Here is a 22,681-nt window from a genome sequence, read left to right as displayed (position 1 = left end):
AAGGCACGTTTACAATCCAAGGTATGAAGGGCCACTTCTCCAGGATGAGAATGAGGTTTTGGAAAAAATACAGGTAGAACAATAGACTGATTGATGTGAAATTCTGAAACAACTTTAGGTAAGAATTTAGGATGAGTACGGAGTACCACCTTGTCATGATGAAAAACTGTGAAAGGTGGATCTGCAACCAAAGCTTGTAACTCACTGACTCGTCGAGCAGATGTGAGGGCGATCAAGAACACAGCTTTCCAAGTGAGATACTTGAGATGAGTTTTGTCAAGCGGTTCAAAAGGAGGTTTCATAAGTTGAGCTAAAACAACATTGAGATCCCAAACCACTGGAGGTGGTTTAAGCGGTGGATGGAGATTTAGAAGTCCTTTCATAAAGCGAGAAACCATAGGATGTGCAGAAAGGGGTTTTCCATCCAGAGGCTGATGAAAAGCAGCTATAGCACTAAGATGGACTCGAATAAATGTAGTTTGAAGTCCAGAATGTGACAAATGAAGCAAGTAGTCCAGAACTGATGCTACGGAGGACGATATAGGTTGCAAGTGACGTGTAGAACACCAAGTAGAAAATCTAGTCCACTTCTGGCCATAACATTTTCTAGTTGATGGCTTTCTGGAAGCAAGTAATATATCTTGAACAGACTGAGAAAATTGAGAAAAGTCTGTTATGCAGAAAGGTACCAAGCTGTTAAGTGTAGAGACTGCAGATTGGGATGAAGCAAGGATCCTTGACTCTGTGTGAGTAGAGAAGGAAATATTGGCAGCAGGAGAGGCTCCCTGGTGCTGAGTTGAAGTAGAAGGGAGAACCAAGGTAGCCTGGGCCACCGAGGAGCTATCAGAATCATGGTGGCATGTTCTGACTTCAGTTTGACTAGAGTCTTGAGAATCAGAGGAAACGGAGGAAAGGCATAACGGAACCGATTCCTCCAATCCAGTAGAAACGCATCCACTTCGAGACGTTGAGGAGCGTAAATGCGGGAGCAAAATTGAGGCAGTTTGAAGTTGAGAGGTGATGCAAACAGATCTATCTGCGGAGTTCCCCAACGAGCAAAGATTTGGCGAAGAGTAGGATAATTGAGCGTCTATTCGTGAGGCTGTAGAAGACGACTCAATTTGTCCGCCAAATAATTGTGTTGACCCTGAATGTAAACAGCTCTGAGGTAGAGGTTGTGAAGAATTGCCCAATGCCACAATTTCAGAGCTTCTTGACATAGGGAATGAGATCCCGTCCCTCCTTGTTTGTTGACATAATACATGGCTACCTGGTTGTCTGTATGTACAAAAATCACCATGTCGTGAAGGAGATGTTGAAAAGCTTTGAGAGCATAGAATATCGCTCTGAGTTCCAACAGATTGATATGACACCGACGGTCTGCTGGAGTCCATAGACCCTGAGTGCAGAGACCGACCACATGAGCTCCCCATGCGTACGTTGACGAGTCGGTTGTGAGGACTTTCTGATGAGGAAGAGGGTGGAACAGCAAGCCTCTTGAAAGATTCAAAGAGAGCATCCACCAACGGAGAGACTTCCGCAATGAAGGAGTTATGGAAATCAGTTGAGAAGGTGGATCCACGGTTTGCTGCCATTGGGATGCCAGTGTCCATTGAGGAATACGAAGGTGAAGTCTGGCAAAAGGAATCACATGAACTGTAGAAGCCATGTGACCGAGCAGAACCATCATCTTTAGTGCTGGAACGGATGGAAGGTGGAAGACTTGATGAGAAATCTGAAGAAGTGCGGCCTGACGTGGTTGTGGAAGGTAGGCTCTCAGATTGATAGTGTCCAGAGTTGCTCCTATGAACTGGAGAGACTGAGAGGGAGTTAACTGAGATTTGGGAACGTTTATGTGAAATCCCAAACTTTGAAGAAAAAGAATAGTCTGATGGGTCACTGCAATAACCCCTGAAAAAGAGGGAGCTTTGATGAGCCAGTCGTCAAGGTATGGAAATACTTGGAAACCCTGGTTGCGAAGAGCTGCAGCCACCACCACCAGACATTTTGTGAAAACTCTGGGAGAAGAAGCCAACCCGAAGGGGAGAACTCGGTACTGCAGATGAAGGCTTCCTACTTGAAATCTGAGGTACTTGCGAAATGCTGGATGAATAGGGATATGAGTATACGCCTCTTTGAGATCGAGGGAACACATCCAAACCCCGTGATCCATTAAGGAATATAAAGTTGGCAGAGTGAGCATTCGAAATTTCTCTTTGACTAGATATTTGTTGAGAGCTCTGAGATCCAGGATCGGTCGCAAATCCCCCGTCTTTTTGGGAACTAGAAAATAACGGGAGTAGAATCCCAAGTTCCTTTGGGGAAGAAGAACTTCCTCCACAGCTCGCAGGCGAAGCAGAGCCCGAGCTTCTTGAAGAAGAAGGGGAAGGTGCGACTGATTGGAAGGACACTCTCTTGGATGGCGATCTGGAGGCACCTGAAGCAACCGAAGAGAGTATCCCTCTCGTAGGATGGTAAGCACCCAGAGATCTGATGTAATGAGCTCCCACTGGTGATAAAATGTGGAAAGACGACCCCCTATGGGAAGGGGAGAATTTGGAAACAGGGAAATTGGAATGCTCAGGCTGAGACTGTCAAAAAGACTGAGCTGGTTTGGTGGCAGCAGGAGTCTGAGACTTTTGCTGGCACTGTTGTTGAGGAGGACGACGAGGAGGAGGCCTGGAAAAAGCAGGAGTCGTTTTCTGAGGATAACGACGTGGAGTCTGTTTAAAACCTCTAGTTGGTGTAGGTTTAGGTTTTGGTCGAATGAGGGAAGCAAAAGAGCATTCATGTTCTGAGAGACGCTTGGTAGCTGCTTCAATAGAGTCATCAAACAATTTGTTCCCCTGACAAGGTAGATTCGCCAATCGATCTTGAAGATTGGGATCCATGTCAACAATGCGTAACCATGCTAAACGACGCATGGCTACAGCAAAGGCAGATACTCGAGACGAGAGTTCAAATGCGACATATGAGGCTAGTAACATGAAGAGTCGTAATTGAGAAAGAGTCTTGAGGATGAGTTTGAATTCCGAAAGACGAGTTGTGGAGATATCCGGGTAAAAAGATGGTAATATCTTCAGAAAGTGGTTGAAGTAAGATGTAAAAATGTAGCTATAATTAAGAACTCTATTTGCCATCATAGAGTTCTGGTATAAACGACGACCAAACTTATCCATGGTACGACCTTCTCTGCCTGGAGGAACTGAAGCGTAGATTTTGGAAGGATGAGCTTTCTTTAAAGATGATTCTACTACCAAGGATTGATGAGAAAGTTGAGATTTTTCATAACCCTTACATGGAACAGTTCGATAACGGGATTCCAATTTAGATGGAATGGCAGTGATGGAATAAGGAGTCTCCATGTTACGAACAAAGGTTTGTTTGAGAACAGGAGTCATTGGTAAACATAGTGACTCTTTAGGTGGATGAGGAAGCTCCATATCTGCTAAATATTCAGGAGTATATTTAGAATCTGAATGGAGGTCCAGTTTGAGAGCTTGTCCCATATCAAAGATAAATTTTGCAAATGAAATGGATTTGGAATCAGATGCTTCCTCAGGAGACACACTGCGAGATTTAGGAAGTGCTGAGTAGGAAGGAGAAGCCTCTCTAGAATATGGTGAGAGTGGTTCTGACTCCAGACGTAGAGTTACAGAAGAAGCTGTACTATGTGGTGGAGTAAGAGAATGTTTTCTCTTAAGGCTCCTGGATGGAGAAGTACCAGGTGTACGTGGTACCGAATGAGTCGAGGTCTGAGGTGAAGTGTCTCGACGAGCTGGTTTTGACGGTGGAGTCTTTGGTCGAGAAGGACTTCGAGTCGATTCTCGATGGTGTTGGGATCCGTGCTTCGATTTCGAAGAATGAGGCAGAGAAGTCTCGGTATCCAAAGCAGAAGACTCCCTCCGAAGCTTGGAAGCAATATGTCTCGAATGCTTCGACCGGTGCTTCGGAGGAAGTGATTCCGGAGAAGAATCAGATGAAGGTATTCTCTTCGGTGTCCGGGATCGGCCTCGAGATACTGGAAGCTCCGGTTGGGTGACAGGCTGATCCATCCGAGGCAAGGTCGAGGACGGGACCAATTGAGCCACTAAAGAGGAAATCTGAGTGGTCAGTATAGATTTTAGCATGTCCTCCAGCATCGGCACCGAGACAGAAGGTTCTGATCTCGTAGGTGCAGCAGTACACTCCGAAGAGGGCGACCTTTAAGGTGAGTGTTCCCTTATCTTGGAGGTACGCTTGTAAGATGGGCGTGCAGAGGACTCTGGTGGCTTCTTGGGTACGGTACCTGAAAGAGAACCCGGAAACTTACCCCCTATGGAAGACTTCACTAATGGCACCGTCTTCGAGGGAACCGAAGCAGGCAAGGTCGAGGCCTTCGAGACCGAAGCTCCCGCCGGAACTTGGGTCGAAGCCTTCGAGACCGTGGTCGTCGATGTTGTCGGAGTCGAAGCCTTCGAGACCGGGGCAGCCGCCGAGGTCGAAGTCGAATCCGAAGGTTGCTCCATGTCTCTGAAAAGTTGAAAAAATTGGGCGCACCTGCGTCGAAAAGACCGTGGAGTGAGAGTGAAACAACGATGACAATCTTCTGGGGAATGGGTTGGACCCAGGCACTGTAGACAGCGGCAGTGGGGATCGGTGACCGAAATTACACGATTGCACTGACGACAACGTTTAAACCCGGTGAGAGGCCGGGACATAGAAAAAATAAAGTCCGTGTCGAACGGAAGGAGCAATTGGGCCTAGGCCCAAGGCTCACCAGCCGGACAAGAAAGAAAAGAAACAAAAAATTTCTTTTTTTTTTTTTTATGGAAAAAGGAGAAATAAAATAGAAGAGCACAGCGAACGAACTTTACTGAAAAAAAGAAACAGCCGCGGTGAAGAGAAGGCTAAATTGCTGCAGAGATGTAGAAAAACGTGTCTTCTTGTCTCCGTGGAATTAAATGAACTGAGGATCCTCTCAGGAGATGCGCCCCCTAGTTCGGGCGGGAAGGCACGCGCGCATGTGCGATGCAGTCCTCGAAAGATCGAGATCTTCAAGCAAGTTTGCTTTCGAGGCTGTCCGCTGTGGGGCTCCGTCGGTGACGTCACCCATGTGTGGGAATATGCTGCCTGCTTGTCCTGGGATAATAAGCAAATCTACATTGCAAGTCACATTACTGTAGCACATCAAATCTCCCTCTCCCATAGCCACTGGAATAGACTTTGATTCACTTATCCTTTCTAGAAATAATTTCTAATTCCAGTGTTTATCAACCCAGCCAGTCAGGCTGATAAACACTGACACACCCAATCAGGCTGATAAAACCTGACACAGCCAGTCAGGTTTTCAGGATAGCCTCAATGAATATGCACAAAAGAAATTTTGCATACTAAGGAAGAAGTGCATGTTATCTTCATATATCCTAAAAACCCAACTGGCTGGGTGTGGCTGGGTTGAGAAGCACTATCCCATTCTATTCAGTGGGAGTGTCAGCAAAGTTGACTCCACCTAAGTGCACGTCGGTTAAGTGCATGCTTCAGTTATCCGCAGCCTACCACCACAGTCCCGGTTTGTTTGTTTTTTTTTTACATTAATGTCAATGGACATAAACTCCGGATATTTGCAATTCAGATAAGCACACAATCCGCTTATGCGCACCGATGCCATAAGTCCAACCTCTATTCTTTCACGTTACATTCACATTCTGACTGGGAATGGCTAGGCTTCACACAGCAGCTTAAAGCGCTGTGACAGCTGGGAAAGCGAGTGCCCTGCTTCCACTCAAGCTGTAGTGCATAGCTTTCCTGTACTTTAGGCTCCAGCAACCCATACGCCATATTTAAACTGAGCCGGCTTAACTACAGCCTTCCCCTACCTATCCCCCACTCCTATTAAGCGCACACTCCATATAAGCGCACATGGAGACCCAGTCCGAAGGGCATGCACTTAAGCGGAGTGAACTGTACTCCACAGAAGTCAAGTAACGTTTGTCCAATACCATTTAAGAGAGCCAAGGTTTTAAAGCGGTTCACAAAAGCAGCTAACAAAAAACTATATATATACACACACAATATATATATATATATATATATATATATATATATATATATACATAGTATATAAAACCCTGTCTTACTATACAAGTACCTTCTTCCACAAGTGTTTGTTATTTTTTGTTCGTTAACTCAGTTTCAAGATGTGCGTTTTAGAAAGAACACTTATGAAAAGGTTGCTCATGCTATTTTTCCCAATATTGTTTAGACCAGGGGTGCCCAATACGTCAATCGTGATCGACCGGTAGCTCAGGAAGGCAACGTGAGTCAATCGCAGAGCCCATCCCGGGCTCCGTGATAGACTCGTGTTGCCGTCCCGATCTACCGAACCTATCAATCTTCCTCTCCCCAACGTCAAAGACGCTGACGCCGGGCATCCACTTTAGGCTATTTTTTTCATTTTGGGGGGGGGGGGGCGTGGTGGCGGCAGCAGCAGCAGCCTGAAAAAGAAATCATCCTGGCCCGGGTCGGTGTCATACTCCGGAAATTCTACCTCTTTCAGCAGCCCTCTCCCTTCTACCTACTTCCGGCCACACCCCCTGCTCCGCGGCTCTCTTCAGCAACTCAGCAGCAGCGATCGACACAAGCTTCTGACGTAGGGGCCTACCCTCTGCAAGTCCCGCTTGTTTCAACTTCCTTTTTCCACAAAGGCGGAACTCGTAGAGGGAGGCCTCGATGTCAGCAGCCTTTCTTGATCACCGCTGCTGACGAGGGTGTTGCCGGGTGTTGCCGGGTGCAGGTAGAAGGGAGAGGGCCAGATGCAGGACTCGCGGGTGAGGGAGCAGAAGAGAGAGAGAAAGAGAGAGGGGAGGGAAACAAAAGGAAATATTTCATACTGGGCTGGGCCGGAGTGGAGGGAGGGTGGAAAGATTCTGGCTACAGGATGCATTAACAAAGGAAAAGGGGAAAAGCTGAAAATGGAGATAGTGACACAAAGGGTAAGCAGGACCTACTGAATAAGGATAGAGATATAGAGGGGACATGAAGAGGAGGTGAAATAGAGACATAGAAGTAATGCTGAAAAAGTGTGTGTGGGGGGGAGATAAAGACATTGAAAGGGCAAATGATGAACATGGGGAAAAGACAAGGACAGAGACAAATGAAGATTCTAAAAAAGTGGTGAGATAAGGATATAGGTGAGATGGAAACAAAGAAGGGGGATGCTGGAAAATAGGTGGAATGGTAATTCTGACAGACATAGAAGGGAAATGCTGGATCAAGGAGAGATGGGGCTCAGGCTGGATGGAATGGGGAGCGGAATGCTGATCAGCGCAACGCTTCTGCAGGGAAAGCTTGGGACGGCGGTGGCTTGGGGGCTGTTCCCCGATGGCGGTGGCAGCAAACCGAGTGGCTTGGGGGAGGGCACGGAGAAAGAAAGAATAGGGCAGACAGGGAGACAGAAAGAAGGGGGAACAGGGAGACAGAAAGAAAAAGTTGGGGGAGAGAATGAGGTCTGGAGGAAAGGAAACATACAGGAGGCTGAAAGGAAGAAAGATTGGATGCGCAGTCAGAAGAAGAAAGTGCAACCAGAGACTCATGAAATCACCAAACAAAAAAAGGTAGGAAAAATGATTTTATTTTCAATTTAGTGATCAAAATGTGTGTTTTGAGAATTTATATCTGCTGTCTATATTTTGCACTATGGCTCCCTTTTACTAAACCGCAATAACGTATTTTAGCACAGGGAGCCTATGAGCATTGAGAGCAGTGCGAGGCATTCAGCATAACTCCCTGTGCTAAAACCTGCTATCATGGTTTAGTAAAAAGGGAGGGGGTATATTTGTCTATTTTTGTATTTTGTTACTGAGGTGACATTGCATATAGTCATCTGCCGTGACATCTTTGAAAAAACCAGGAATATGAATAATTAACATTTTCTCTGCCTTTCAGTGTGCTTTGTGTTTTTTGAAAAATTTTATTGTTGGTAGATCATTTGATTTAGTCATTATAAAAGTAGCTCGCAAGCTCATAAAGTGTGGGCACCCCTGGTTTAGACAATCTTAGTCGAAAGAAGGTGGAGGTTTGGAGAGAAAAAAAAAAGCTACACAAATATGCTACATACTAGAAATAAATTAACAGAAAATAGTTTGTCTACTATCCAAATTTCCGAGCTTACCAACACCCGAGATAGCTTATATTGTGTTTGGCACCCCAATTATTTTGAAATGCTAGAACTTATAAACTGATCTTGCGCGTAGTCGCTCCTCAGCCAGATTCTCACCGAGGTTCTCGTTCTCCAAGGCCGTCGGCACTTCGCCGTTCTCCAGAATACTGAAGCCCACATCATTCTCGATACCAGCTATTTCATTCTCTTGCTGCGCCAGAAAAGCAGCAGCCGGGTCCTCCTCACCCAGCACTCCATTACCGACGCCTTGTGGCATACCAAACACGTCAAACTCTGCCATAGTCCGTGTACCCGGAGCCGCAAAATCACACCAACTCAGCAAGAAAACCGAAGGCTGCGAGGTCACCAACAAATAACGGTGAACGGAAACCGAGCGACCCACCGGAAATCAGCAGCCTTCAACGAACCGCCTCTAACCACCAATCAAAACAAGCCGACACACTACTGAAGACAGGGCCAACCAACCAGCTTGGAAAAAGACTTTTGCATAGCACGCTCTTTCAGCGTAGTAAGCGTTTTCCCTTAAGCGTTTCTATTTAAGGATTTTGCCAGAAGGTTAATGCTGTGCCAGAAGGGCCGTGGGTGTTATCAGCGAGACTGGGTACAATATGTTCTTACGTACGGAGTGACGTTTTCGGCGGAACCTCGGTGCGACATTGTATGTAAAAGTTGTGCTTACATTACAACTAACTTTAAGAGCCTCTGGCGCTCGTGCGTCAGCCCTCCCCTCAGCCAAGAAGAGGAGGCGGAAGGGTTGAGAAAACTCTACCTGTTGTCCTCGGATAACATCTGTTGCAAGAAGGCCTTTGATTGTGTAGAATGGACCTTCATGTATCAAGCAATGGATTGGTTTGGTATTGGTTCCGGATTTATACAAATGATTCAAACCTTTCTGCCAGATTATATATTAATAATACTTTTTCAGAACGTTCGTCTGGAGAGGGGAGTTAGATGGGGGTTTCCATTATCTCCTCTGCTTTTTGATATTGTTCTGGAACCCTTGCTATTGGTTATTCAACAGGCAGAGGAGATTCAGGGTATTCCTTATGCAGGTTGGGAATATAAGGTCTCTGCTTATGCAGATGATATTTTGCTTTATTTGAAAAATCCTGAATCTACCATCTCGTATTTACTAGACTTGATTGACAGATTTGGAAAATTTTCTGGATACAAAATAAATTGGACTAAATTGGAGAGTATAAAATATTTAGGTATTTGGATTCAAAAAATGCTGGAAGATAGGTTGAGAGTAAATGAAAAATCCTTATTGCTAAAGGTCTCAGAAATGTGTGAGCACTGGAACCCATTACATCTGTCTTGGTGGGGGAGAGTCCAAACGGTTAAAATGATGATTTCTCCTGTGGTTTGCTACCCAATGGATATGTTGCCAGTTTATTTTCAGGGGTCTTTTTTTTTTATAAGAAATTGAATAGTATTCTCACCAAATTTAGTTGGCTGGGTAAAGCTGCTCAAATTGCTTTAGTATCTTTACAAAAGCTAATTGCAGCGGGTGGGGTAAATTTTCCCAATTTTTATAGGTACCATCAGGCCTATATACTGCATCAGGGTATGTATTGGATCCTCCCCAAGCTCATGGAAAATCTTCCGGACTGGTTAAGGTTGGAATGGCAACTCCTGTCTCCATTGAGATTGTGTCACATTTTAAGTATCAAGTTACCTAGGATGTATAAGAACAATAGAATTTTTAACATAAGAACATAAGCAATGCCTCTGCTGGGTCAGACCTGAGGTCCATCGTGCCCAGCAGCCCACTCACGCGGCGGCCCCAACAGGTCCAGGACCTGTGCAGTGATCCTCTATTTATACCCTTCTATCCCCCTTTCCAGCAGGAAATTGTCCAATCCTTTCTTTAAACTCCAATACCGTATTCTGCCCTATTACGTCCTCTGGAAGCGCATTCCAGGTGTTCACCACACGCTGGGTAAAGAAGAACTTCCTAGCATTTGTTTTGAATCTGTCCCCTTTCAGTTTTTCCGAATGCCCTCTTGTTCTTATATTTTTTGAAAGTTTGAAGAATCTGTCCCTCTCTACTCTCTCTATGCCCCTGATCTTATAAGTCTCTATCATATCCCCTCTAAGTCTCCTCTTCTCCAGGGAAAAGAGACCCAGTTTCTCCAATTTCTCAGCGTATGAAAGGTTTCCCATCCCTTTTATCAGACGTGTCGCTCTCCTCTGAACCCTCTCAAGTAATGCCATATCCTTCTTAAGGTACGGCGACCAATATTGGATGCAGTATTCCAGATGCGGGCGCACCATCGCCCGATACAGCGGCAGGATAACTTCTTTCGTCCTGGTTGTAATACCCTTCTTGATTATACCTAGCATTCTATTCGCTCTCTTAGCGGCCGCTGCACACTGTGCCATCGGCTTCATTGTCATGTCCACCATTACCCCCAAGTCCCTTTCTTGGGTACTCTCGTTCACTAACATCCCTCCCATTGTATAGTTGTAGCTCGGGTTTCTGCTTCCCAGATGCAATACTTTACATTTCTCAACGTTGAACTTCATCTGCCATCTCGTTGCCCATTCCCCTAGTTTGCTCAAGTCCCTTTGCAATTCTTCGCAGTCCTCTTTAGTCCGAGCTCCACTAAATAGTTTGGTGTCGTCCGCAAATTTTATTATCTCACACTTCGTCCCTGTTTCTAGATCATTTATGAATATATTAAATAGCAGCGGCCCAAGCACCGAGCCCTGCGGGACACCACTCGTGACCCTCCTCCATTCCGAGTAGTGGCCCTTCACCCCTTCCCTCTGTTTCCTACCCGCCAACCAGTTTCTGATCCATCTATGAACGTCTCCGTCCACCCCATGGCACCTTGTCAAAGGCTTTTTAGAAATCCAGTATATGATATCTATGGGGTCTCCTCTGTCCATCTGTTTGTTAATTACTTTGAAGAAGTGCAATAAGTTAGTTAGGCACGATCTCCCCCTGCAGAAACCATGTTGGCTTGTTTTCAGAAGTTCGTTTCTTTCCAAATGTTCATTGATGTTTTCTTTTATCAGTGCTTCTGCCATTTTCCCCGGAACCGAGGTGGGACTCACCGTTCTGTAGTTTCCCGGGTCACCTCTTGATCCCCTTTTAAAGATGGGCGTGACGTTGGCTATCTTCCAATCCTCCGGAATCACTCCTGTTTTCAGGGATAGGTTACAAATTTGCTGCGTTAGTTCCGCTATCTCCTCCTTTAATTCTTTCAGAATCCTTGGATGGATTCCATCTGGACCTGGGGATTTGTCAGTTTTTAGTTTTTCTATCTGCCTGCGCACATCTTCAAGGCTCACTTCCATGGATGTTAATTTTTCAGCTTGATTTCCATTGAAGAATTGCTCAGGTTCCGGTATGTTGGTTGTGTCTTCATTCGTAAATACAGACGAAAAGAACATGTTAAGTCTTTCCACGACTTCTTTCTCCTCCTTCACTACTCCCTTCCTGTCTCCGTCATCCAGCGCCCCACCTCCTCCCTAGCTGGCTGTTTCCCTTTAACATATCTGAAGAACGGTTTGAAATTTTGTGCCTCCCTGGCTAGCCTCTCTTCATACTCTCTTTTGGCTTTACGAACCACACAGTGACATTCTTTTTGATACTTCCTGTGCTCTTTCCAGTTCTCCTCAGTTTTGTCCTTTTCCATTTCCTGAATGAATTTTTCTTAATGCCTATCGCTTACTTCACTATTTTAGTGATCTATACCGGATCTTTTGTTCGACTCTTTTTGCACCCCTTTCTGAATCTGGGGATATACAGTTTTTGAGCCTCTCTCACCGTGTCCTTGAAAAAAGACCAGGCATGTTCTACCGTTTGGCATTTCTTGGAAGTGTTCCTAAGTTTCTTCCTTACCATTTCCCTCATTGCTTCGTAGTTTCCTTTTCTGAAGTTGAAAGTTGTCGCTATGGTTTTCTTTCCTTTCGATATTCCTACTTCAACCTTGAACTTGATCATATTATGATCGCTGTTTCCCAATGGTCCCACTACTTCCATTTTTTTTCAGGTCTCATTAACCCATTTAGGATTAGATCCAGAGTGGCATTTCCTCTTGTCGATTCTCTAACAAGCTGTTCCATGAAGCAATCTTGTGTAGCCTCCAGGAATTCTGTATCCCTAGCGCATCTTGAGCTTCCAAGACTCCAGTCTATCCCAGGGTAGTTGAAGTCTCCCATAATAACTGTGTAACCGCTTTTGCATTCTCGCTTCATCTCAGCTTCCATTTCTTTATCGATATTTCCGATTTGCCCGGGTGGACGATAGTATAGGCCCATCTTTATTTCATGTCCTTTCCTACCTGGTATTTTAACCCATAGCGATTCCAGCTTGTTGGTCGTCTCCGCTATGTCTATTCTTGTCGATTGTATGCTTTCTTTTATGTATAGGGCTATTCCACCTCCTTTCTGACCTGACCTGTCCTGGCGATAGAGCTTGTACCCCGGCAGTGCTGTATCCCATTTGCTTTCCTCATTCCACCATGTTTCAGAGATTCCAACGATGTCTATATCCTCTGCATTAGCCATGGCTTCTAGTTCCCCCATTTTGTTTTTTAGGCTCCTTGCATTAGTATATATGCAATTTAGATCCTGGCATTTTGTTGTCTTCATTTTCTTTCCCTGTGCTTCGGTCTTTAGTGTCTTCTCTTTTGCTACAATCTTTCTAACCTCCTCTTCTGGGTTAGTTGAGTCCTGTATTTCGTCCCTTGTTTCTTCCCAGCCTTTTTTCCCCTTAGTATCTTCACAGGATACCTTCTTCCGAATCGTCAACACTAGGTCGACTGTCGGCTTTCCCCTTCCTCTTAGTTTAAAGCCTGTTCTATTCCTCTCTTGATGTTGTTTGCTAGAAGTCTTGTTCCCGCCGCACTCAGGTGCAGTCCATCTCTCCTGTAGAGCTTGCTCTTGCCCCAAAACGTTGTCCAGTTCCTCACGAAGTGGAACCCTTCTTCCTCACACCATCTCCTTATCCACGCATTTATTGATTGTAGTTCCTCCTGCCTTTTCACATCTGCCCTCGGTACTGGTAGGATCTCCGAGAACGCTATCTTCTGGGTCCTCAGGACAAGCAGGCAGCATATTCTCTACATGTGGGTAACGTCATCCACGGAGCCCCATAGCAGACAGCCTCGCAAGCAAACTGGCTTGAAGATCTTCAAAGTTTGCGAGTGCCTTCCCACCCAAGTCAGGGTCCGCGTCTCCTCAGTGTGGCTTCAGTTCTTAGTTTTCCATGGAGCTGAGAAGCCCTGTTCCTCAGCTCTGCGTGCCGACTAATTGCCTTCTCCACACCGCGACTTTCTTTATTGTTTTAACTGTGCTAGTCGCTGTGCGGCACGTGTGAAAAATAAAAGTTTTGTTATTTTCTCTGTTGCTTTGGCCCAGGGGCCCCCGGGTTTCGGTCAGACCAACAGCCCTCGATCAGCTGCAGCTGTGTGTTGTTCCCTATGTCCCTGTTACCGGATTTAAAAAGTATACTCAGTGTGGTCAGGTCATCTCCATCACTGACCCTCATCGTTGGTGCATTCAGTGCCTGGGCTCCGACCATCGTACAGAATCCTGCCCATGCTGTGCCACTCTTCAATCGTGGGCTCTTCGCAGGTGGCGTTCCAGGATCCTTGAGCTCTTCGGTGTTATGGAGCAGGCCTCGGCCCCGAAGTCCTCAACCTCAGCCTAATTGCCCTCGGCCTCGAAGGCCCCGTCTGCTGTACCTCTTAAGGCTTCGTCTTCGGGTAAGTCTCCTCTTCCTCCTCCAGGTACGTTATCTAAGAAGCCTCCCACTGAGTCTCAGGCAGTCCAGGCAACGAGTGCAGTCGTGCCAGCCTCTACGAGACCTCCATCCAAGCATGCCTTCAAACATAGGGAATACTCTTCCTCGAGATCACCCTCATTGGAGCGCACTGCTGCACCTGTCCGACCAGATCCATTGGTCTCGCTGCCCATGTTCGAGGACATGCTGAAGGCCATCCTAACCACACAAATTACATCAGTCTTTGCTCAGCTTGCCTCTGCCTCGACCCCACTTCCTGCGAGCCAGGTGAGTGCCCCATCGAGGCCCCTCGAGACCAGCCCCGCCAGTCAATTGTCCTCTAGTGACGCTTCCCCTTGTACTTCTGGGGTCGAGTCTCCATCTGCTAAGCCTCGATCAAGGCACCATGCCAAAGTTGCCTCGTCCTCGAGGCACCTGCCTTCAAAGCAGCTCAAGGTGTCCCCTCTGCGGAGGGGCAGGTCTCCTGTACCTCATGTGTCAAGGTCTGTCAAGCCATCTTTCCCTCCGGGACCTAGGTCTCGACCTCGTCCGCCTTCCTCGCCTCTTGTTTCTACAGGGCGGGGCAAGTTGAGTTCAGGGTCTTCCTCCTCAAGGCACTTTGTGAGAGATCTTTCTTCCCCTGTTTCTCCGAGGCACGCCCAGCAGGACTCCACCCCTCGGACTCCTGGGTCTTCTCCTTCGAGGCTGCTGAAGCGTAGGCACTCTGACTCCGCCACTGTCGCGCAATAGAGCCTCTTCACTGTCTCTTATGCTGGATATGGATATGTTTTCTCAATATTCTAGAGAGGCTTCTCCTTCCTATTCTGCTGCCCCAAGGTCTCGATCCTCTTCACCTCATGAGGAGGCTTCGACTTCCAAGTCGTCTTTCTTTACCAAGTTCGTTTTTGATATGGGTAAGGCTCTTCAGCTGGATCTCCAGTCTGAATCCCGGTATACCCCTGAGTATTTGGCCGAGATGGACCTTCTTCATCCGCCAAAGGAGTCACTTCCCATGAATCCTGTCTCCCAGCAAACATTTATCAGGAATCTGGAGACCCCTTATGCCATTCCGGCCATCCCTTCTAAAATGGAATCTCGTTACTGGACGGTTCCTTGCAAGGGGTTTGAAAAGGTGCAGTTGTTCCACCAATCCTTTGTTGTGGAATCCTCTTTAAAGAAATCTAACCCAGCCAAGGTCTACGCCGCTGTCCCTCCAGACAGGGAGGGACATACCATGGATAAGTTTGGCCGTGGCCTTTACCAAAATTCAATTATGTCTAATAGGGTCCTCAATTATAATTTCAATTTCACGTTCTACTTCAAATACTGCATTAAAACCATGCCGTCTTTCCATGCTTACTTGGCTGGATCGTCTGCCGGAGTTTCATCAGCTTCAGGAGATTTTTTCTCAGATTTGTCTCTTAATGCTCCAAGCCACATATGATGCCTTTGAGTGGTCCTCCAGGGTTACGGCTTTTGCAGTGGTTATGCGCCGCTTGGCTGCGCATTGTGGATATGGATCCCAACCTGCAAGATCGTCTAGCCAATCTTCCTTGTTTGGGTACTGAGTTGTCCGATGACTCCATTGAGGCGGCTACCAAACGTCTCTCTGAGCACGAGCAGTCCTTTGCCTCCCTGGTGCGGCCTAAAGCGAAGGCCCCTTCTGCCAAGCTGTATAAGTTGCCTTCACGGCGCTACCCGCAGAAGTCTACTCCGGCTTTTTCCCACCCACCGTCCAGACGTCAGCAGCAGCGTGCGCAGAAACCTCAGACTCCTGCAGCTAAGCCCACGCCATCTTTTTGACAATCCCAGTCAGAGCATGACGTTCGCCTGCACCCATCTCCTGCCCATCGGAGGTCGTTTCCATCACTTTTATCATCAGTGGGAGCTGATAACATCAGACCTCTGGGTTCTCATCATCATCCGGGAGGGGTACTCGCTTCAATTTCTTCAAGTGCCATCCGACCTCCCTGCAAGAGAATTTCCTTCCACCGTGTCACAACTTCCCCTTCTTCTTCAGGAGGCTCAGGCTCTTCTTTGCCTTCGAGCGTTCAAGGAGGTTCCCTTGAACCAACGGGACACGGGTTTTTATTCCCGTTATATCCTGGTTCCCAAGAAGACCGGGGTCTTGCGACCCATTCTGGATCTCAGAGCCCTCAACAAATTTCTTGTCAAAAGTTTTGGATGCTCTGTCTTCCTACGTTGTATCCCTGATAGACCACGGGGATTGGTTATGCTCACTGAGGCTTACACTCATGTAACCAAAAAACAAATACTATGGAAGTGTAAAACAGAATATAGGCAACAAAATCACCTCCAAAAATCAACCACTGTACTAATTCACAGAAATGCTTCGTGCCATGCCTTTTTTCTTTACTATTTGTCGGCACTCAGCTTAAGACCCATAACTGTCGGCACTGAGCTTAAGACCCAACGTGGCCACCGTTTCACCTGCACTGGTTTCGTCAGGGGAAATTGCAAAAACAGTGCCGACAGTTACATCCATAAAGATAAGTGCTGTTTTAAGTTTTTGCACTATCATTGAATGGTTGATGTTTGATGTTCTCAACATTTTTAATAAAAATATTTAAATAACTTAAACTCATAATTTAAAAATTACAAATAGTAAAGAAAAAAGAATTTAGTACTATATGTACATGCCATTAACCAATGATTGAGACTGTGACCTGACTGTGTATCTAGCAGTTTTCTGCCTGAATACTAGGTCTCTGAGGCATGGCACGAAGCATTTCTGTGAATTAGTACAGTGGTTGATTTTTGGAGGTGATTTTGTTGCTTACACTCATGTCCCAATTCATCCGGCCTCATGGAAGTTCCTGAGATTTCAGGTGGGGAATCTCCATCTACAATACCGAGTTCTTCCCTTCGGACTCGCCTCTTCCCCAGGGTCTTCACGAAGTTCCTCATGGGTTATTCCATGTCAAGTGATCAAGGGCTCCCTGCATGACCATCACGGATTTTGATAAAACTTTATGCACAAAGTCCCACATGTATCAAACGAACTTTGGTAAAGTTTTAGTTTCGCCTGTGGAATATTCGTGGAGATATAGCCATTTGTTTGACCCCCATACTGCAATGACATACAGTACGACAGTGACATTCTGACAACTTTGAGACACAATATCTTACGAGCTATGTTTCCAAATAAACTGAAACTTAGCTACCCTGCACAACTTTTGGAGCTCTATTCATTGCTACCGATAATAATTTTTGTCGAGCACTGAGTGAATGGCTGATTTACAGTAAACTTGGCCGAAAAAATTAGTGCTCCAAAAAAAGTCAAAGTTTGACATTACTTAGCTCCCACAATAATTGAGTAATAAATGCGAAATTTGGCGCTTAATGTCTCAGTACAACGTTATTTTCAAAAGTACAATTTCAACCTCCAAGCTCTTTCCATTAGTTTACAAATTAAGTGTAAAGTTGCTAATTTGTGTAAAAAGGCCAAAAATAGGGTATTTTCAGCCTGCTTTTACAGAAAAATACCTTTCAGAAACTCTTTCAAATCAGTCTAATTAGAAAGAGCATATTTCAAACCCCCTAGAAAAGTGGGCTTCATTTTTCAACACAGGTTAACAATGCCTGAAAAAGGGGGACAAAGTTGGGAGATGTCACCATGGCAACGGCCTACGTTTCAACTTACAATTATGTCACTTTTCACACTGTTTTTCCCTGTTTATTTTTACTCAAGCTTTGGGTACAATTATAGTGTTCTTAATTAATGATTATTCCTAACTAGAAATTGAGGTGATAATTTTGTTGCATGCAGATCACAAATTACAACTTGTTTTCTTTTTCAGATCCACATTATTATTAATTCAGTTTAAAATGGATGCCAACGAATCGACTAATAATAATCCTTTTCTGCCAGACTGTGCCATTGGGCAAAAATTGTTGTCAAAGTGTCATGACGGCACATTTTATTCTAAAAAATGTGGGCTCATTTTTTTTACATAATTTGTCAACCGATGAAAAATTGCTTATCACTCGGCGCTCTGAAGTTGAACTGATGGATAAAGACCAAATCTGCCTCCACCACAAAGCAAAGTATCTCGACAAATACGAATTAAAGCAAACATCGTGTTGTAATCCATTTGAAAAGAAAAATCACATTGTTCAAAGTGGATTGTTAAAAGTCGATCTTGCCATGTCTAATGATTTTAGAAAAGTGGCAAAAATAAATATCAAGCCAGGTCAGAAACTTTGCAGTAGGTGCAAAGCCCAATACGTTTCAATGAGTGAAGTTACTGCAGCATCTTCATCTTCAGACGATTTTGATATCAGCATCTCCGATGCAGTTGATCAAAGCTTGACTGCTTTAGGAACCTCTCCATTGAAAATTCGAAGGTTAGCTAGTAGAGATAAAGCCGGCTATGTGATACGAAAAATTGAACGTGTGCAGAATGTGATAGCCAAGAAGATTACATCTGCTGCTGGAGTTTCAGCTGAAGAAGTTGGGCCGTCTCGTCAGTCTGTAGAATGCAAGTTATGTGAAGATTACACTGACCTCATTGAAGAAATGAAAACAAAAATTGCAATATCCAACAGGTCAATGAAAGTTCAATTATTGACGATGGCCCCAAAAAGTTGGTCAATAAAGGAAACAGCAATGAACATAAGAACATAAGCAGTGCCTCTGCCGGGTCAAACCACAGGTCCATCCCGCCCAGCAGTCCGCCCCCGCGGCGGCCCAACAGGTCATGACCTGCCTTAATCACCAGAAGGGGCCCCCTTTTGCCCCCTAGGTTTGTCATCGAAGTCCTATCTTCCCATCAAAGTCCTAACCCTCCGGCCTTGCACCTGCACGACCTGGTGAGCTGTCTATATTGATGCATCACCCCAGCACCTCCCTCAGTACCCCACGATCCCCTTTTCCCTCAGGAATCCGTCCAATCCCTGTTTGAATCCATGTACTGTACTCTGCCGGATCACTTCCTCCGGGAGCGCATTCCATATGTCCACAACCCTTTGGGTGAAGAAAAACTTCCTTGCATTTGATTTGAACCTATCCCCCTTCAGTTTCTCTGAGTGCCCCCTCGTACCTGTCGTCCCTTTTAGTCTGAAGAACCTGTCCCTGTCCACCCTCTCTATGCCCCTAAGTATTTTGAAGGTCTCTATCATATCCCCCCTGAGCCTCCTCTTTTCCAGAGAGAAGAGACCCAGTTTATCCAGCCTCTCGGCATATGGGCAGTTTTCCAGCCCTCTTACCAGTTTCGTTGCCCTCCTTTGGACTCTCTCAAGAATTGCCTTGTCCTTCTTGAGGTGTGGCGACCAATATTGAACACAGTATTCCAGATGTGGGCGCACCATTCCAGATGTGGGCGTTTGGCGTTTCAGAGCGCATGGTCAGAACAGCCCAAAAAGTAAAGAAAGAGAAAGGCATTTGTTCTATACCTGATGCAAAAATTGGCAAGTCCCTTCCAAAAGAAATTGCAAATAGAGTTCAAGATTTTTACGAAGACGATGAATTCAGCAGAATATGTCCTGGCAAAAAAGATTGCATTTCAGTCCGCCTCAATGGTTTAAAAGTACAAAAGCAAAAGCGGCTGCTGTTGTGTAATTTAAAAGAGCTGTACGTGGCGTACTGTAACAAATACGGAACTGAAATTGGTTTTTCCAAATTATGTGAGCTCAGGCCAAAGTGGTGTGTAACCGTTGGTGCATCAGGTGCACACTCCGTGTGTGTCTGCACGATACATCAAAATGTAAAGCTCATGCTACAAGGCGCCAATGTCAAAGAGAACTACAAAGTTCTTATGGAAAAAACTGTGTGTGACCTAAATGTCAAGGACTGTATGCTACAACGATGTCAAAACTGCCCTGGTGAAGAAGCACTAACAGCATACCTGGAAGAAATATTCAAGGATTTAGATCCAGAAGAATCAATAGAATTTAAGCAATGGGTTCACGCTGACCGTGAAACATTAGAAACAAGCGTACTAACCATGGACAACTTTATTGAAAGACTTGCAAGCAAGATTTGGAAGTTGACAAGCCACCGAAGACAGGCTTAAAAGAAACGGAAATGATCGTTTTGATGGATTTCGCTGAAAATTACTCATTTGTTGTACAGGATGCCGACCAAGGCTTTCACTGGGAAAATTCACAAGCTACGGTACATCCTTTTGTTGCATATTACCTCAATGAAGTGGGCACATTGCAAGTTGTAAACTGTTGCATTATTTCTGATCATATGCAACATGATACGATATCTGTACACGTGTTTATTCAAAAGTTGATCGAATTTTTGGTAACTCAAACAAACATTACCAAAATATACTACTTCAGTGACGGCTCAGCTGCACAATATAAAAACTACAAGAACTTTGTGAATTTGTGCAATCACAGAAATGATTTCAACATTGAGGCTGAATGGAATTTTTTTGGAACTAGCCACGGAAAATCACCCTGCGATGGAGTTGGTGGAACAACTAAACGACTGGCTGCCCGGGCTAGCCTCCAAAGACCATCAACTGATCAAATATTGACGCCAAAGGATCTATTTAACTTTTGTGACCAAAATATACACGGAGTTAAATACATTTATGTTCCAAAAGAAGAAATTGAAGAAAGCAAAAAGTTTCAAGAAGAAAGATGGCATGAAAGCAGCACAGTAGCCGGTACCAGAGAGCACCACCAATTTGTACCAGTCGACTCAAACTCGGTTCGTGTCAGCAAAGTTTCAAATGACACAATAAATTTTGTTGCCAAAATTTCTGATACTGCCATTCCAAATTTGAAAGTGTCCGAAATCTTTCCTGGTTGCTACGTTGCCTGTACTTACGATAATCAATGGTGGATAGGCAACGTTGTTGAAGTCTCAATTGAACAAAATGATGCATTGATAAAATTTATGCATCCTCACGGTCCAGCTCATTCGTTTTATTGGCCAGAAAGGCAATACGTTTGTTGGGTTCCAGAGCAACACCTCATCTGCATGCTTTGTGCCCCTTCAGTTACATCATCCGGCCGCCAATATCAATTTCCAGAAACTGCATTGAAGAAAGTGGCTCAAAAATTTAACAGAATGTTATAAAGATTGCTGGCAGTTAAAATCAAAGTGGACTTCACTTCGGCTTGGGAACCATATAAGATACCCAATTTAGGCTTGGGAACCTAGGATAAGACACCCTAATCATTGGCTTTGGAACTAGAAAGATACCAACAAAAGGCTTTGGAACCTTGACAAAGAAACCAAATGCGAGGCTTGGGAACCTGGACGAAGTGGCCCACCCGTGGCTGGTATTGCACAGCTATCGGGCGTGACACCTATGGCGATGGGGTTGCCAGTTCAAACTCTTGAACTGGTAGTGACAATGTCACCATGGACCAACGCAATAGAGTAGTAGTAATACTACGTCAATACAAAACTGTAACTTTAAAAATGACAGAACTATGTTGAAATAGAGGTTGTTGCCGTGGCAACGTCTCCCAACTTTGTCCCCCTTTTTCAGCCATTGTTAACCTGCGTTGAAAAATGAAGTCCACTTTTCTAGGGGGTTTGAAATATGCTCTTTCTAATGAGACTGATTTGAAAGAGTTTCTAAAAGGTATTTTTCTGTAAAAGCAGGCTGAAAATACCCTATTTTTGGCCTTTTTACACAAATTAGCAACTTTACACTTGATTTGTAAACTAATGGAAAGAGCTTGGAGGTTGAAATTGTACTTTTGAAAACAACGTTGTACTGAGACATTATGCGCCAAATTTCGCATTTATTACTCAATTATTGTGGGAGCTAAGTAATGTCAAACTTTCCATTCAGCCTCAATGTTGAAATCATTTCTGTGATTGCACAAATTCACAAAGTTCTTGTAGTTTTTATATTGTGCAGCTGAGCCGTCACTGAAGTAGTATATTTTGGTAATGTTTGTTTGAGTTACCAAAAATTCGATCAACTTTTGAATAAACACGTGTACAGATATCGTATCATGTTGCATAGTTTTTTGGAGCACTAATTTTTTCGGCCAAGTTTACTGTAATTCAGGCATTCATTCAGTGCTCGGCAAAAATTGTTATTGGTAGCAATGAACAGAGCTCAAAAAGTTGTGCAGGGTAGCTAAGTTTCAGTTTTTTTGGAAACACAGCTCGGGAGATATTGTGTCTCAAAGTTGTCAGAATGTCATTGTCGTACTGTATTTCATTGTGGTATGGGGTCAAACAAATGGCTATATCTCCACAAATATTCCACAGGCGAAACTAAAACTTTACCAAAGTTCGTTTGAGACATGGTGGACTCTGCATATGAAGTTTCATCAAAATCCGTGATGGTCATGCAGGGCATTTTCCAAGAATCTGATCACTTGACATGGAATGACCCTCATGGTAGTGGCCGCAGCCATGCGGATGCAAGGTCTTCAGGTGTTTTCTTACCTCGACGACTGGCTCATCAAGGTGTCGTCTCAACAGGAGGTTATTGTAGCGGATCAATGTACTATTATGTTCCTCCAAAGTCTGGGATTCGAAGTCAACTTTCCCAAGTCCCAGTTACGTCCCTCTCGAACTCTACAGTTTATCGGAGCCCTCCTGGACACGCTTCAGCTCAGAGCATTCCTGCCTCAACCACATCAGGATGCTCTCATTCACCTTTGCCAGCGGGTGTCTGTTTTTTCGACAGTTTCAGCAAGACAAATGATGGTCTTGCTAGGCCACATGGCCTCAACGGTTCACGTGACTCCTTTTGCCAGACTTCACCTTCGAGTTCCTCAGTGGACCCTGGTGTCTCAGTGGTGGCAAGATTGAGATCCAGTCTCTCAACACAGTG

The 22,681-nt window shown here is 45.0% G+C and overlaps 2 protein-coding genes across 3 annotated transcripts in view; one reads left to right on the top strand and one right to left on the bottom strand.

The window, feature by feature from the left end:
- The window catches only part of CLTA (clathrin light chain A), a 246,552-nt gene extending 237,964 nt beyond the window's left edge, over positions 1-8,588 (bottom strand). For both annotated transcript variants that reach the window (XM_033917942.1, XM_033917951.1), the window contains exon 1: positions 8,258-8,588. In XM_033917942.1, the coding sequence (XP_033773833.1) occupies positions 8,258-8,441 (184 nt within the window). In that variant the 5' untranslated portion in view covers positions 8,442-8,588. The remainder of the gene's footprint in view (positions 1-8,257) is intronic.
- A 113-nt stretch (positions 8,589-8,701) lies between these two features.
- LOC117347270 (branchpoint-bridging protein-like) overlaps positions 8,702-22,681 on the top strand; it is a 127,024-nt gene continuing 113,044 nt past the window's right edge. The window contains exon 1 of the mRNA XM_033917964.1: positions 8,702-8,819. The gene's annotated coding sequence lies outside the window, so the exon portion shown is untranslated. The remainder of the gene's footprint in view (positions 8,820-22,681) is intronic.

This window comes from Geotrypetes seraphini, chromosome 1 (genome assembly GCF_902459505.1).
Source record: "Geotrypetes seraphini chromosome 1, aGeoSer1.1, whole genome shotgun sequence".
Taxonomy (NCBI): domain Eukaryota; kingdom Metazoa; phylum Chordata; class Amphibia; order Gymnophiona; family Dermophiidae; genus Geotrypetes; species Geotrypetes seraphini.
The sequence above is the reverse complement of the archived record's forward strand: the minus strand, read 5'-3'. Positions and strand labels throughout refer to the sequence as shown.